Source organism: Vidua macroura, chromosome 3 (assembly GCF_024509145.1).
Source record: "Vidua macroura isolate BioBank_ID:100142 chromosome 3, ASM2450914v1, whole genome shotgun sequence".
NCBI lineage: Eukaryota > Metazoa > Chordata > Aves > Passeriformes > Viduidae > Vidua > Vidua macroura.
This window is the reverse complement of record NC_071573.1, coordinates 91,952,380-91,968,608: the sequence shown is the minus strand read 5'-3', so window position 1 is coordinate 91,968,608 and position 16,229 is coordinate 91,952,380. Positions and strand designations below refer to the sequence as shown.

Here is a 16,229-nt window from a genome sequence, read left to right as displayed (position 1 = left end):
CCATACCCTTGGCATATGCTGCTGTACCTTACATTGCATGCTTTGGGCCATATCCTAATGTCAACAGCTTTGTTATCACCCCTTAGGGATGCTACCATTCCTGACAGTATTATCTCCTGTAGATGAACCTAATGGGTTGATTTATGACCTTGGGTCCCTAGAAATCATTCTCTTTGTGACAGGTTTCATACTAGCTATTTGGGACTATGTACTGAAGTGCTGTGGTCTATTTGTTAATTTTAAAAAAGTGTCTTTTAAAATCAGTGCCTTTCTAGGGCAAAAGGCACATGCTCCTTTCAGCTCAAGCTGTTTCCTGTTGTTCCAGGGACACTTGCAGCTGGTGTTCACACTCTTGTATGTGTTGCTGTTAGGAACACTGGAAATGTGCTGTGACAGTGAAACCTGAGGTGGTTGACTGTAGCTTGTCATCTTAGCAGGCAGGATAGGAAAGATCCAGGAACTGAATTTCCCCAAATCATTATATAAAATTGTCAACTAAATTTCTGTTTGCTCAACAAATTAATGTATTGGTTATTTTTTAGAACCTTCTTCTAAAAGAAGATATAGAGGCTTAAGTAGGTGGAGAGTTTTGAATTTTTTTTATCTTCATAGAATTAAAGAAAAAAAACGCATTTCACTGTTTCTTTTTTTTTTCCCAGAAGATTGGTGACTTTTGATTAAGAGATTGTTTATGTGGCTTCATGTTAATTCAAAACATCTTTTTAATACTAATTTTAGGCAAGTAGGAAATTGATCAAGATCTATCTACAGTGAATGGTAGGTAAGGATAAGCACTAAGAGTAAAATCCTGGAATCTCGAGTTATTTGAAGGACATCTATGTCATCACCATCCTTCTAAATTAAAGTCTGTGGCACTCTTGGATTTAATGGGGGAAGGAAGGCTCAGGTGCAAAAAGCAAATGCAGCTTTCTGGCTCAGAGCATGAGGGGAACAGTACAGCAGCGTTGTGCAAGAAGTCAGATCATAGAGTCCATGCTTGAAGCATACCTCATTGCTGAAGATATGTATGTATGGTGTTCTTTTCTGATTTTGAGATGCACTGTGTTCACAACCATCATGCCAGAAAACCACATAATCCACTGGACTGCAGCTGGTTTGGCAGGGAATAACTGTAAAACTGAAACTGTTTTCCCTCTTGGAATCAGCAACTATCAGGAGGGAAAGCAACTGCTGCTTAGATCCTCTTTTTTTTTTTTTTTTTTTTAATTTTTGGAAAAAATGAGCAGCCTACATAAACCTGTTGGTATCTGGCATAACTGTACAGGCTGGAAATCCTTCTGTTAATGGGTCTCCTTTCTAAATTATGGTCTTGCAGCTCTTGAAAATTGTTGAAAATCCTAAACTCCTTTCCATCAGCATTTGACGTTTCTTCATTAATATTTTTTTTAATAATTTGACAAATTTCCATCCTTTCTCTGGAAATTTTTATTCCCATTCTCCATACTTTTCTTCATTGAAATTAAACATTTGATAGATTATTGGTGTGATCTTTGTAGAATTGAATTTTGACAAACAAATCTGTCTGGAACAGAAATATAAATACGCATTCAGTCAAATAGGAAAAAATCTTGCAACACATTACATATGCACTACAAAAATCTTTTGTGTTTCAAATATTTGTCTGCAAGTATAATTAATTCATAACCTTTCAAGATACTAAAAAAATTTGATGTAGGTTTTAAAAAAATTATTATTCTACCCTTCCTAATATTGCTGTTGCACTTTAAAGTGTGAAGTAAATATTGTCCACTTGTTTACCATATGGTCTAGAAGGCTGTAAAGCTTTAAGTCAGGTTGTTGATTACCATCAACAAGTGGGTTACAATCTTGTCAGCAAAGTATTTACTGAAGTTTAAAATCTTGTATCTTAACACAAAATGAACATTAATTCTGGATTGAGTCTTTTGGGCTGCAAACATCTTCACATCAAATCCCACTCATTGTTGCATAGTTGGCAGTCTCCAGAGGACTTCAACTATCCAAATCAACTTCACACTGCTAACCATTGTGCAGACCCACCATGTAACATTCTTTCCCTCTTAAAATGGTTCCATGCTTACATACTGCACAATGGAAATTTGTCTCTATGCCCAAGTTCTTCTGCCCAGTGACTCACAATGGTGAGTTAATGAGCCACTGATTGTTGTAAAACGCAGGTGAGCCCAGTGGGAAGAAATGATGATGTCCAACTCCAGTTCAGAAGGCTGAATGATTTCTTTGTATAACTATGCTATAATACATTAATATACTATATAAAGGAAGATACTAAAACTACATACCTACTTTTTCTACCTGCCATATCTAACTCACTCACAACTTGTGACCCTCTCGTGAGAGTCCAGACACAGGTGGATCTGATTGGCCATCAGGCTCAAACAATTCTCACCAGAATCCAATCAAGCAATCACCCCAGGTAAACAATTCTCCAAACACATTCCACAAAGGAAAAACAAGGAGCAGAAATAGAAATTGTTTTTCTTTCTCTCTGTGCACCTCTATGAAAAATCCTGAGAGAGAGAGAAATGTGCTTGCCACAATTGATGTCTCCAATGAAGTAGCTGAGGCAAACATTCATTTCTGATGAATGTTTCATGAAGGGTGGAAACCATCATGACCAAGAATTGAATGCTGACGAGGTCTTAAATATCAAGCAATTAATTTCACTGAAGCTACTCTACTGTTGCCCACTACTCTTGTGGCTTCTTTTTTTCAATCTCAAAGGCCATAGGGTAACTCACTTGAAGCTTTATAAAATGCTTTTAATTGGTCATAAGTCAGCTGTCTGGAGGCATTGTTCACTTCATTGGATCATTTTGAAAGTATAATCAATTTTTTGTTTGAACAGATGAAACAGATTCATTCTATATGATACTTAATTTTTTGTTGGAATTATTTGTAGAAAGGTGCAGATTATTGGTGAGGCTGGGATTAGGGGGGAGAAGTTCATATAGCCTAAAATTACAGCAGAAAAAAGTAAACTGTGCATGACTTTTTCACAGATCATTTGGGAAGGTGAGTATACATTGGACTTTATTTGGTGCAATGACAGAATTAACTTGTGCCTTAGTGTTGTCTTTAAAATGTTTCTGCTTGCCTATACAAGTTTTCTCTGTTACATAGTGTAACCCAGTGATAGCCCTGGTTCCTCTTTTTCCTATCTTCTAACATTTTTGGGGTGAGCGGGTACCCCTCCTTCACCTGAGTTTTCATCTTGGAATCTAATCATGTTAGAATCTCAACTATAAATTAGCTTTTGCCTCCCCTTAGCATTCCACTTACAGAATGTGTTCACTTCTGTCACACTGGTAATCTTGCTGTCTCTTTCTGATACTCGAAAAAGGTTCTTCACCCAGAGGATGGTCAGGTACTGGAACAGCTCCCCAGGGCAGTAGTCACAGCACCAAGCCTGACAGAGTTCAAGACGCGTTGGAACGCTCGAGCACCTGGTGTGACTCTTGGGGTGTCCTGTGTAGGGCCAGGAGTTGGGCTTTGATGATCCTTGCAGGTGCCTTCCAACTAAATGATATTCTATGGTTTTGTGATTTCCTCAAGTTTCACTTAATAAGATAAAACATGAAACTTTCCTAGTAAAATACAGTTAAGAACTGGACTGCTGCTTTTCCTGAGTGATGCTCACCAGAAAGTCAGTCCCTAATTTGTACATATTGGAAAGGCTTGGGCTTCCCATTGCAATGAGAATCACTGCTGCCTGTGCTTGTAGAAATGATAATAATAATGTCATGCTGATTGATGGAGAAGATTATTGGTTGCAGTCAAACTATTGGGAAGGAACATCTCCTCTCCCTTTAATTTTTGACTATCCTAATAAAAAAGTCCCTCTCTAGTTTTGCTAATAATCACACACAGGTACCTGTCCTTCAAAGTTGCAGAATGCTGGGAAAGCTATCCCTTGCTACAATTTTGCATTCCTGTGGTTGGAATTTTTTATTTTTCTTAAATATAGTTGTTAGCTATGATTGGTTGCATGTGGAAAACTGAAAATGTCATTAAGTCGTGAATTCTGACACTGCTAGTCTGAAAAGTCTGAAACTATTCATTCACTTTTATCTTGCAACAGAAGTTCTAGGGGTTCCTATGTCTTCAGTTACAGAATTTCTATTTTTTTCTTTTATTTGGCAGTGAAGGAAAAATTATGCCCAGGCACCTGTCACATCATCTAATTTTTATGTCTTCTAAAAGACTAATTCATTTTTTCATCTTTCCATGTGACAATACTGGATTTGGTTAGGATGGGCTGATTTTTTTCACGTCTTTCTAGGACCAAAGCAGGGGTACTATGTTTGGTGAGGAAATTACAGTTGAAATTGACTTTTGCAGCCAGAGGAAACTTGAAAAATGTCAGTATCAAAGGACTGATAAGAGAAAGGCCAGCCAGAAAATAAATTACAGCTTTGAATAATTGCTGTTTTAAAATACTGAATAGTTATCATTCATTAAAATTACCAGTTATTTTCATCTATGAGCCACAATTACTTGAATAAATGAATGTAGAACTACTTATAAATTCTTTCTATAAACAGCCTTAAAGTTTTGGGTCCTCATTGCAATCTTCTTAAATACAAGCAGAGTGAAATTAATATTCCTATGCTACATACAGCCCTGTCTTTTGTTTCATATACTAATAAGACTGAAGATTATTACTTCTGAAATGCAGTTGTAAAGATCAAAATTGAATATAAGGGTAGTAAACCAATTTCAAAACCATCTGATGGACCTACAATAGCCAGAGAAAAAAGGGATTTGAAGATTATAAAAAAGATAGTATAATATACTCTCCCTTAAACTATCTTTTCTCACACATGCACTGTTTTCTTTCTGCCCGTCTCCCAACCTCCAAAAGTTCTTTATCCCTTGTATATTGGCCAAACCACTTAGGGTATCTTGTTGAGTCCTGAAGTTGAGATCTTTTTTCACTCCACTAAAACATGTATCTGAGTTTGAGACTACTCTGAGGCTTATTTCTTTTCAGAACTTCAGTCAACTCTAAGGCACAAGAGGAGAACTTGGACTAAATAATATACAATTTAAAAGTGGTTTAGTTGAAATAATTTCTTGAAAAATATTTGAGACTTGGGTTCTTGATAGAAAGAGAAAATGAGATCTAATATACATAGGCTGGAATTTAACCAGTGACAAATCTAAACCTATTTCTATCAAATTAATTCTTTGCATGAATATACTTCATTCTTGAGTGCTAGTCTGGGAAAACATTTTATGGTCTCATTTTTATTCATTTTTCACTTATGAAAAAGAGCTCATGACACATTTTACAAAGCAAAGTTTGAGTTCATCTTCTTGAAAAGCAGGTTGTACAAAACAGGACCTTTTTCTTCTTGTCCTTCAGCTCCAAGAAACACCAGCTCAAATTTAGAAGAGAGAAGGAATACATTTTGAGGTTAGATAGCTCTTTTGTGGTGTAGGTCAGTTAACAAATAGGAAGTATCACTTTTATGTACTGGGGAGATTTACAAATACTGTTTCCTTCTAGCTACTGAAATGAATGTTCTGTATTTCAGATGACTTAGAAAAATCTTGTTGTTGGCAGACACTAAAGAAGTACTTAATGCAACAGTGCTTCTAAGAAATATATAAAGGAAAGCTGAAGCTGTAATTTATAACGGAAGTCTGTATTCCAGACCTCAGAAATAATTCAGAAAGAAGCGTGTGCTCTGATTCAGAGTATGGATATGCAACTCTTCAGGATTCAGAGATTAATGGTAAATAAAAGGACCAGTTAACTTAATACCACATTTTCCAGTGTTTTATTAATAATAATCCTGCTACAAACATGCATTATAACTCATAATGATGCTCACCAGATGTCTTTTTGCTGGTCAGAAAAGTAAATGCTCTTTTATTTTTTCAATAAAAGCAACATGTAGAATAAAACAGACACAAAAAGCACAGAAGAAAAATTGCATAGTAGGGGGTGGGGGAGAAAGCAATTAACTTGAAAAATGTAGAACTGAAAATTAGAACATAGTTTGGCTAAGTTTTCTACTTGGTAACTGTAATTAAAGAGTACTGCTTGTCTTATTGAAGCAATAAAACAAAATATTGTCTGCTTAGCAAATGACCTTTAACTTGCAAAAATATGCAGTTGTGAATGCAAATGAAATAATAGCTTGAAAGAAATTAAATTTATTTCCAGTTTCTACATTTTGTGTGCACCCTTCTGCATTCTTGAGTCTTTGAACCACTTTGAAGTGCACTGACAAGACATTTGTTGAGAATACTCACTGCATCATCTGGTACGCGATGTGCGGTAACTTAAAAGCTACAGTTCAACAGCTGAGTTTGCAGCGTAAGGTCAGGACTGGCTGAAGATTTCCTGATTTGTGTGGATCCACTATTTTTACTTACCTATAGAAAAGGTATTAAGGAACTCCTAACACACAATTCTGCTCTGAAGTTGAAGAAGCAGCTGTAAGATCTCAAGCTGCACTGGCCTTGGTTTATAGCATTGCTTCTTTTTAAGCCAAGTTTGGCAAAAATAGTGGTATGTTTAGTAATACTTTCATAGCCTTTATAAAAAATTGCGAGGAAGGATATTTTTCTGCATATTCTGAACTGACACATCAGGATCTACTTTAGAGCTAATACTAGACAAACACTCTAAAGAATCTAGTGCAATTGCTGTGTGTGGATTTAACTCCATTAGACAAGGAGCTTGATTGTGATAGCAATGAGGCCTGGCTTCAGGTAATACAGGAGAATGTCATGACCAGGCTGAAACATGCACATTTGATGTAGATGAATTTTTCCACTCAAAAGACTGGGTGGAACAAAGCAAAACCTTGTTTTTAAGCCCTGTTTTTTTGCCTTCCCAGGCTGTTACATCCCAGAGACCTTTAACGCTCATCAGTTTATAGAGATCCTACAATGTATATTAAGACAGTATGAGGCATATACTGATAATAATGTGGCCTCACATCTGATTTTAATCATCTGACCTAACCTGGGCAGTAATGAGCAAGCCTTTTACCACAAGAGTCCTTACTCAATGTGTTACTAGATGTCTTTTTTTGAATGTTTATTGTCAAATTTTGAGTGTATGTAACTTAATACTAATATATTCATGTGATGATAGGTATATTTGACATATATTGTTGCATTGTCATTATTGTTGCTCAAATTCTTTGCATATAAAATTCCAGTGTGGAATTGAGTTGGAACTTTCAAGAGCAATTAAATGTGACTGCTTGTTTGGAGTTGGAAGTAATACAGTAGAAATTCTCTTGGTTAAGAATAGAACCAAATTTGAGCAAGTGCATATTCTTTTTAGCTATCAGGCTAGCAGTAGAGTGAGACATCATCAGTAAGTATTGCTGGCAACAAGTTAGAATTTGGAAACTTGTATTTCCAAAAATACTGCATAGAATTTCTTTCAAATATTTCAATGCAAAAGTTTCGACTTTTTTTTCTTTTGAAGTTTTATTTTGTTTTATTGTTATTAGGGTTCATATTTTCACATTGTATACATGGTCAGTTTGAAGTATTGTGGAACTTACATAGTGTGGTCTGAGTGCATGTTTATCATTAATCTTAAAGATTCTTGATATGCTTCATTATGTTACTTCTGAAGACTTTATAGTATCTGGATTTTGTTTTTTAAATGTACACAACAACAATGAAATTGCCATGTGTATGTTGAAATGACTTGTGCTTGTGTTATCTTTAATCTACATTGTCAGTGATATCTAAATTGTGTTCTGTTTATGCAAAGAGTGTTCATATAATGAATAGTCATGGTGCACACTATTAGTCTACATTCTTTTAGTCTAATAGTCTACGCAGGTATTTCCAGCTTTTTTCTTAAATGTGAGAGATTACTTGGTTGTTCAATAGAGAACTGTTCTGTACTAATAACAGAGGTCAGATGGAATTGCATCAGATTTCTCTCTTCTGTTCTTTGATTCATTATGAGGTAAAATGAGTTGCCCTGAAATATTTTTTTTTGCCTGTGCTCCCAATTAGAAATATTTTTTGTACTCTTACCTCAGTGCATTACTCAAAAGAAACTGAATTTTAGTGGAGATTTTGAAAGTTTACTACTTGTGGTTGTGGTAATATATTGGGGTGCAGAAGTGGAGCAGTAGCTATATGAAGAAGTAATTTAAATTCATATACTGATTTTGAAAATTAGATTTTTTTTGAAATCATTGTATAAAATTTAGTCAGTCTCCTTTTTTCTACAAAATCAAAATGTTTGTATATATATATTTGTGCATGTTTATGTAGCTACAAGTAATTCTTAGCTAAGGTGATCAAAACATCTTCTTATATATGTTTTTTGAAGGCCATGTTCTGCGTAGTTATGTATTTCTCTGATACTGCTAAAATTGATGTTCTGTCCTGTCTTTGTGCATACTGGAGGCTTTCATGGTCAGAGGTGATGAACTTCCTCCTCTTCTGACCTCTGTAATAATAATTCTTCCCAAGTTTATTTGAAGTCCATATGGGACAAACATTCCTGCTTCTCACATAAGCTATGGGGAGTATTGCAGGAGAAGGAAGGAGTGCAGTTTAAGATTTCTGAGAATTGCTGAATTTAAGATTACTGTATTCTTTGAGTATACCTTGTTTGTGATATTACTTGGACAACTTTTATTCACTAGAAAATACTGAAGAATGAAAGAATGTTTTTTTAACCTCGACATAAAATACTGAAGTTGTGTCAAAACTCAAAAAAAAATACAGTATCAAAATAAAAACAAAATCATTAAAATTATATTTCTTGTTTTTGAAGCATCCCAGCCAGTTTCTACCTTTCTTTTGGAAGAAACTGGAATTTTAAATCACAGGTTTTCTTTGTTGTGGGTAAGCTTCCATTTCCTTTCCATCTGATGAAAACTAAGTAGACCAGTACTGTTTTTATTTCTGTGCAATCTCAGGCTGGAAATCCTTTGCATTTTGCTTTTACTAAAAAAAGTTTGCATTCCTGTCTTCTGCTATATTGTATGCTTTGACATAAAACATGGTTGAAGGGTTTTCCTTCTTTCCATGTCCTCAAAGTTTAGTATTGCTAGTATATGTGTTAATTAGTACAGACTTTCCCCCATGTGATATTATACCTATGAAGTAGTTTGCACCTTTTAACACAATATTTTCTAATTTAGGGGTTTTTTTCAAAAGGGGTTTTTTTCAGATTTTTCATGTTTTCTTGTTTCTTTCATGTCTCTAGCCAACAAGGACGCTAGTTATGACAAGTATGTCTTCTGAGTAAGTATTAACCATTTGACTCTTTATGCAGCCTACCATTTGCATTTGAATATTGATAATTTTTTTATGCTTATAGAAAACTAAATTTATATTTGGGCTCTGCACTTTATTTCATTCTCTATTCTTCCTAGAAACTTGTTCGTACATGTATATTTCGTTGTTATTGGTAGTGTATATGTATGTTTTTGTTGCTGTGGTAGAGACTGAAGTAATTCTATAGGTGAGTTCAACAGGGCTACAGGGCAATAAAACTAAAATCTTAAGCAAGTTTTGTATTTATCTGAAGGAAATGTATATAGTAGTCGAATGTAGTAAATGGTTCAGCCCAACACAGCCTTTTCGTTCAGCCCAACACAGCCTTTTCGCCATACATTTTAATTATTTCTATTTAAAAATTCATAATCTGAAACATCAGTTTTAAATGTTTTATTTCATATGAATAGTTGCAGAATAAATATCAGTTGTAGGCTTTCTAGTGACTTAGTTTCAAAACATTAGAAGCAGCTGCCACTGCATATTTTGGGGGAGAGTTAATAATTTTCTGGCAAGCTCTTATCATTCTCTTAAAAGTCTTAAAGCATAAGGAACATCCAACAAAAATACGATTCCATATTTTAAACTACACTTGCTTAGAGTTTTTGAATTCTTTTTCAAAACTCAAGATATTTATACTACCCAAAAATCTGTTTCAGGTTTGCTGTAACTAAATGTTGACAGTTACATAGAAATAAATACTCAGAAACAGCGCTTAGTGACTATGCTTTCAGGAGTTTTTTGTAAAAGGTTATCAATAGCTATTAACAAGTGTACTTCTATATGTCAGAAACATAAAATATAATTAATACTTTTCTTCTATTTAATGTGGCTGGATGCTGGTAACACCAGGACTATAAAGTGAACCTCACAAGTCATGCAATGCAGAATCACTGTGGAGGAGGTAAAGATCATCACTACAGTGCAGATAATAGGGAAAAACAGAGGCTGTGGTCTGCCTGAAAGAGGAGAACAAATCCTGGCTGAGCTGGGGAATTTTTTTTTTTAACAGGTCGTTAATATATAATTTCTTTCATGTTCTTATATGTTGACTTTTCCCACTAGCGAATTACTATTTCATTAAATTAAATTGTCTGGGGATAACAGTTGCTTTTCTTCAGAACCTTTTCATTAAACTGCTTTTGGTTGACTACAACTGTAGGCATTCACCAGCTTGTAAATGGGTGAAGGGAAAAGGACTGCTTCTGAAACAAACAGGAAACAGTCCTCCAAAACACAACCCAGTGGTCAAAACCAATCCTAGTACCCAGTAGCTACAGCCTCAAAAGTGATTCCTTAGAATTTACATTTTAAGATGCATGAGTTCAATGGTTTCATGGCATTGGGTTTTGGGATTATAATAAATGCTGCTCACTGATTCACAACCACACAGCTATCTAATGTTCTGATTTAAAAATTCAGTGAAATTTTGCTGTAAATTTTCATCCACCAGTTATTGGATCTGTTTCAAGTATAAACTGGTGAGTTTTCTCTGCAGTTTGTAAGATGTCTTTGATTCAAGACTTGTACAACAGAAATTTTTCTTCTCCCTATAAGGCATTTTGTGTAGACACTGGAAGAACTTAGAAAAGGTTCAGGTAAAGCATGGAGCATGCAGTCTGGGCAGGGACAGCCCCTATGGGTTGTAATGTTGCAAAACCATTCACTTTTAGACTATACCAAGCTAAAGCTCACAAAATGAAAAGGGAATTCTAAGAATTCTAGTAACAATCAAAGCTATATAGCCAAGGCCAGAAATCATACCAGAGAGAAGGTTAGTCATAGGATTTTTTAAAAGTATCTCAACATGCAATATCACCTTTTGATTTAATTGTGGCATTAATTTGCTGCACTGTTTTGACTGGGTTTTTTTTTTGTTTGTTTTAAACTTCTTGAAAAATGATTGCTCCAATTTTTGTGAAGAATTTTTTTGCAGTTTTGCTAGGATTCTGCTAAGTAGTGTTTGTTTTAGCTGGGATATTTTGGAAGTTCTTACAGACTTCCTTTCTGTGGAGTTAAATGTAGTGGGAATGAATCAACCCCAGAGGCTTCTGGAGATGCTCTGAGTGTACTTGCATTGTGTCTGTGATTCCCTCAGAAGATTTGCCTTAAAGGATCACCCCTGTGACAGTGTGACTGTGTTCAAGGTTGTGACTAATTGCTTTCTCTTGTGTTGCATGGACATTTCCGAGTTAGTATGGGGAGTAGAGAGGTCACCAGAATTTTGCTTTATTTTATAGATCTTTAAGTATCACTTATAATTGTAAGAATGATCATTAATAAATTGTTATCATGCAACAGCTTTTCTCTTGTGATACCAAGGTCTTCCTATTTTCATAATTATATATTTATGTGCTCTTGCATAGCTATGTGGAGAGCTCAAATTAGAATTCCAGTTTTAGTTGGCCATTCTGGAATTTAGATCTAATTTTATGTATTTCATTATAATTGTATTTAAGGATAAGTGATTTTTTTAATTGAAACATTGGCATAGATGTGTAGGTTGCAAGCCGGTTAGAACTTTAGGACTTTTCTAAATTTAGACACAACATTATTCAGATGCTGAAAATCTGAGGCTTCTTAATGAAAAGCTGTTAAATGTGTTGTGTCTAAATGTTTACATTTCTTGGTAATATTTTTTATAGTACTATGAAAGAAACCAAGAATTAGGCTCTGTTGTGTTGGGCATTGTACACAAACAACATAATAGATAATTCTGCACTCAAAAGCTTTTATTTAAACAGACAAGATAGATGTGGGGGGCCAAAGGGCTTTGATGTGCAAGTAGATGTGATTGTGTGATAATGGAAAAGGGTCTGTTAGGACTCTGGAGAGGCTAATGAATTTAGGGTTAGCAAGTGGGTAGAGGCTTAATGAGAAAAGGGTAAAAAATGTTCAGTGGGGAAAGAAATGAGGTGAATTTGAATTAATTTGCAGTGTATGTGTATGCTTTTATAATTCTGCCTCCCTCCATTCAATGTTGCATGGGCTTTTTTACCTTTTCTTCTTTTTTAGGAAGCAAAATACAGTAATTTATGTCGTGAAGAAACTTGGAGACTTTTTGTTCTCAAATGAAGTGTGTGAAACAACAAGTCATGTAGTTACTGGGAGTCCTCGTCGTACCTTGAATGTTATGCTGGGAATTGCTCGTGGGTGTTGGATTGTTTCTTATGAATGGGTAAGAAATGCTTTTTAACTTTACTATGCAATAAATTAAATTTAGTTTGTATAGCTGAAATATCAACCATGTTTGTGTCCATGTTGCCTGGCAATGATGCCAATGTTAAGTTATTCAGGCTTACTTAGAGTTAGTTCAATTAGATGAAATTTGTCTGTGTCAAGATCTGTTAGTTAGTTACAGTTTTTCAGTGCTTAATTTAACCAAAGTATTCCTGTATTGTACCTCATGATCACTTTTAGAAAGAGGACTTATCTCATGGATGAGAAACTCATGTCCCATGCATTATTTTTGGACAGATTAATTTCTGTTCAACATTAGCCAACTCACATTATTCAGATTGAACTTTTTATGTCCTGATATAATATATTTCTGTTATGTTCTGAAATATGTATTGTGTTCAGCATTGGAAAAAATTAAGGGAAATTCTTCGATATTTCACTGCAAATGGGAAAAAAATGTAAAATAAGAGTAGTGACTTGGTGGGGAACTTATATGTCAGCCCAGGCTTAAACCATCCCAATTGCTCACTGTAATAATAGAGCTTAACCACTCAATCTGACATTGCAGATGACAGTTTCTCAGCTATCCTCATGTTTCCAGAGCTATAAAATATAGATGGTGAAATTTATATGGAAATAGGTCTTAATCTTATACAGAAACCAGTTGTTGAATAACAAAATTTGGTGATTTCCTCTTTCTTATAAATACTTAAAAATCTACTTGTTGGGTGGAAAATGAACTGCTGCCTTTTTGTTTTCAAGATGTCTGGCACTTACCAGTGTGAAGCTTGTCCTATATTATATATATGCAGTTATTTGAAGTTGTTGTGGTATACTTCACATTTTTCAGAAGTTCTTGGTGATTCATTTCCCTTGGAATAGAGAGTTTGCATCTTTGGCTACCTTAAGGATCCTGTAATGTGCCTTTGTGGCAAAAGAAGACTAATAGCATCCTTGGCTGCATTAAGAGGAACATATTTAGGAAGGAGTTTTGGAGAAGAACGTCTCCACAGACTCATTACAACTTACTATATGATTCCTTGCATCTATTAATTAAATACACTGCATTATCTGTCCCACACTTAGTTTTTTATGGAGCATTAAACAAATCACAACATAATTGTCACGAGTTACTTTTTCATAACAGGTTGCTCAAACATGAAAGCTGGCTTCTTCCTTGAGAAAAAGCTTCAAATAACAACTAAGATAGCTAGAGCTAGAGAGAAGTACTACAAAATAGTTTCCTGTCTTTGTACATAAAGCAGTATGGATAATCAGTATTCCAACAAGTGCTGTCCTAGAATTTCATTGCCCATTTTATGCCCTGCACTTGTGTGAACAAATGCACAGTGAAAATATCTACCTATGCTCTTCATAGACCAGTATTGATTGGAAATGTCGTCCTCCTGTCTTATGGTCTACCTTGCAGACTCATCATGGGATCATCTATATGCCTCATATAATACCAATAATTTGAATGAAATTGTTCCAAGGATTAGTTTGTAGATGTTATTGGATCAAATGCTGATGCTGTTTTCACTCATATTATTGAGCTGCTATTTAGACAAAGTTCTGAAGTTACTAGGAGAGATGCATGAGAAAGAACTAGAGATGAACTTTAGATCTCCAGATCAAAAGTTTGTTTGATCTTATAGTATCTGCTTATCTGGAAGATAACTATTTTTAATATTTTTAGAACTGTGCTTATCTCTTTCACAGAGACGAGGTCCAACTTTGCCCATAAATGTGTATTCCCTCATTTTATTTATTTATTTACTTAACTGAAATAAAACAAAAATATTATTTAAAAAATATTTCTTCACCTGTTTAAATCATTGAATCATATGATGTAAGTGCTTCATTGTCTTATTTCATATTGTGTCAATGGCCATTTGGCCATAAGATGGCCAAATACTTTTGCCATCTTTTTACCCAAATTGGTTAACTAGAGAAGAGACAGTTGAAGCCTTACCTAGCCAGAATTGAGGAATTCAGTAGAAAATTAGTCAGGAAAATTTAATCTAAGAAAATAATCTTCTCCTTTTATTGGTGCTACATAACTGCTGTCTTTAAATGTAATCAATCCTACCATTAGTATTTTCACTGATAAAATAGTTCACATTGGATAATTTAAAAAATCAATCAATCTGGAAAAATTAGTGATACCTTATAAATATGGTATTACTTTTGAGCAGTGATGATTGTCTTTTGGAGATGTTTATCAGTGTTTCAAGAATATATTTACCTCTGCCTTTTGACTTGTAATGTAGACATAATTTAGGATGAAGTGGTTATTTTCTTCTGAGAAAAACTTAAAATGTTATTTTTAGATGGATGTTGGAGAAATACCAAATTTACCATCAGACATTTAACTTTCATAGCACTCCATTTACATTTTCAAGATGAATTATTGAAGTACAAGTACCATATGATCATTCATTGTGCTAGCTGGATAGGTAAGACACCTTAAATAACTAACCAAATAGTGTGTTATCAGACCCTTTGAGCTAACTCTTGTGTAACTGCCCATTTGAAAACTTCTAGATAGCTCTTTCTTCTCAATAGAAACACATTCTGAAGTATTTCAGCTAAGAAAAATATTGCAAATCATAACTTATTTTTGAATTACATGAATCTGAAGCTTTTTTTGGTGTTGCTATGAAAATATAACTGGTTGAAAATTTGCCAAAATCAGAAACAGACTTTCAGTGACTTGGAATGGAAAGCTCTTGTCTTTGTTTTCATGAAAACTGAATGTTTTAGTGAGTGGTGACCTAATTATTTACTGCGGGACCTGTTCATGAACTCAGTATCCAATTTTCTTTTTATCTAGGAGAGTAGATACGATGCCTTTGTACTCAATTCCAGAACCATGATAGACAAGCATTAATCCATCTTTTGTTAAGACAAACAAATTTCATTTCTAAACAAAAGTCTGTAAATACTACAAGGGTTGATAAAGGTCATTGCTATAGAATTGGCCTGGAAAATGAAATAGGATTACTTAATCATAACTAATCTTTTGGATTTATATTTTAATCTACTTAGATTGTTTTCCAGCTACTTTTGATGCAAACATAATTTTGGTACTATAAGGACGTGATGTATATGTAATACAGCATGTGACATCTGTTCCTGCTCAAGTTTATTTATAATTTTTTTTTTATGTAGTATGTGTATGAATTTTATTCAAAGTTACAATTTTCTTGGTTCAGTTAAAGTTGATTTATATTGTGATTAAAAGAGAAATTACATTAACAAGTTTCCTTTATGGTCAATAAATATATACAGCTATAAGTATAAAGCCAAGAGGCTTTAATATTCTTATTGTAAATTGTTAAAAGTAATTATAAAAAATATACACAGGTACCACCCTAAAATTTATAACTTACAATCCTAAGTTGCAGTCTTAACTGTATTTTTTTAGGAAGTTACAATACTTTTCTTAGCTGAACATTGCAATGCATTATTAGGTTTTGAATATTATTTAAAGGTCATTGATTTTATTAATGCGCTTCACTCTTATTTTTATATTTGGTATGATATAGTGACTGTAGAAATTATTTTCTCTTTTTGCACAGCTGTTGCATTTTCAAATATTTGATTGTGCTTTTTCTAAAAGTAAACATAGTATTCTTTGGATGTTTTGTAATCAAGTTTAGCAGTAAGTTTAAGGATATGCTGCTTTTTATTGTCAGCAAAAAAATCGCTCTTCATTTTCAATAGCCTGCAAAATTGGAGACCTCTCCTCA

The 16,229-nt window shown here is 34.2% G+C and overlaps 1 protein-coding gene across 3 annotated transcripts in view; it reads left to right on the top strand.

Annotated features, from left to right (window-relative positions):
• Window positions 1-16,229, top strand: part of MCPH1 (microcephalin 1) — a 124,985-nt gene that overhangs the window by 25,731 nt on the left and 83,025 nt on the right. For 2 of the 3 annotated variants that reach the window (XM_053973052.1, XM_053973053.1), the window contains exons 10-11: window positions 9,227-9,264; window positions 12,313-12,475. In XM_053973052.1, the coding sequence (XP_053829027.1) occupies window positions 9,227-9,264; window positions 12,313-12,475 (201 nt within the window). Of the gene's footprint in view, window positions 1-9,226; window positions 9,265-12,312; window positions 12,476-14,807; window positions 14,934-16,229 lie in introns of all 3 variants that reach the window. The other variant, XR_008436208.1, reaches the window with a different exon arrangement.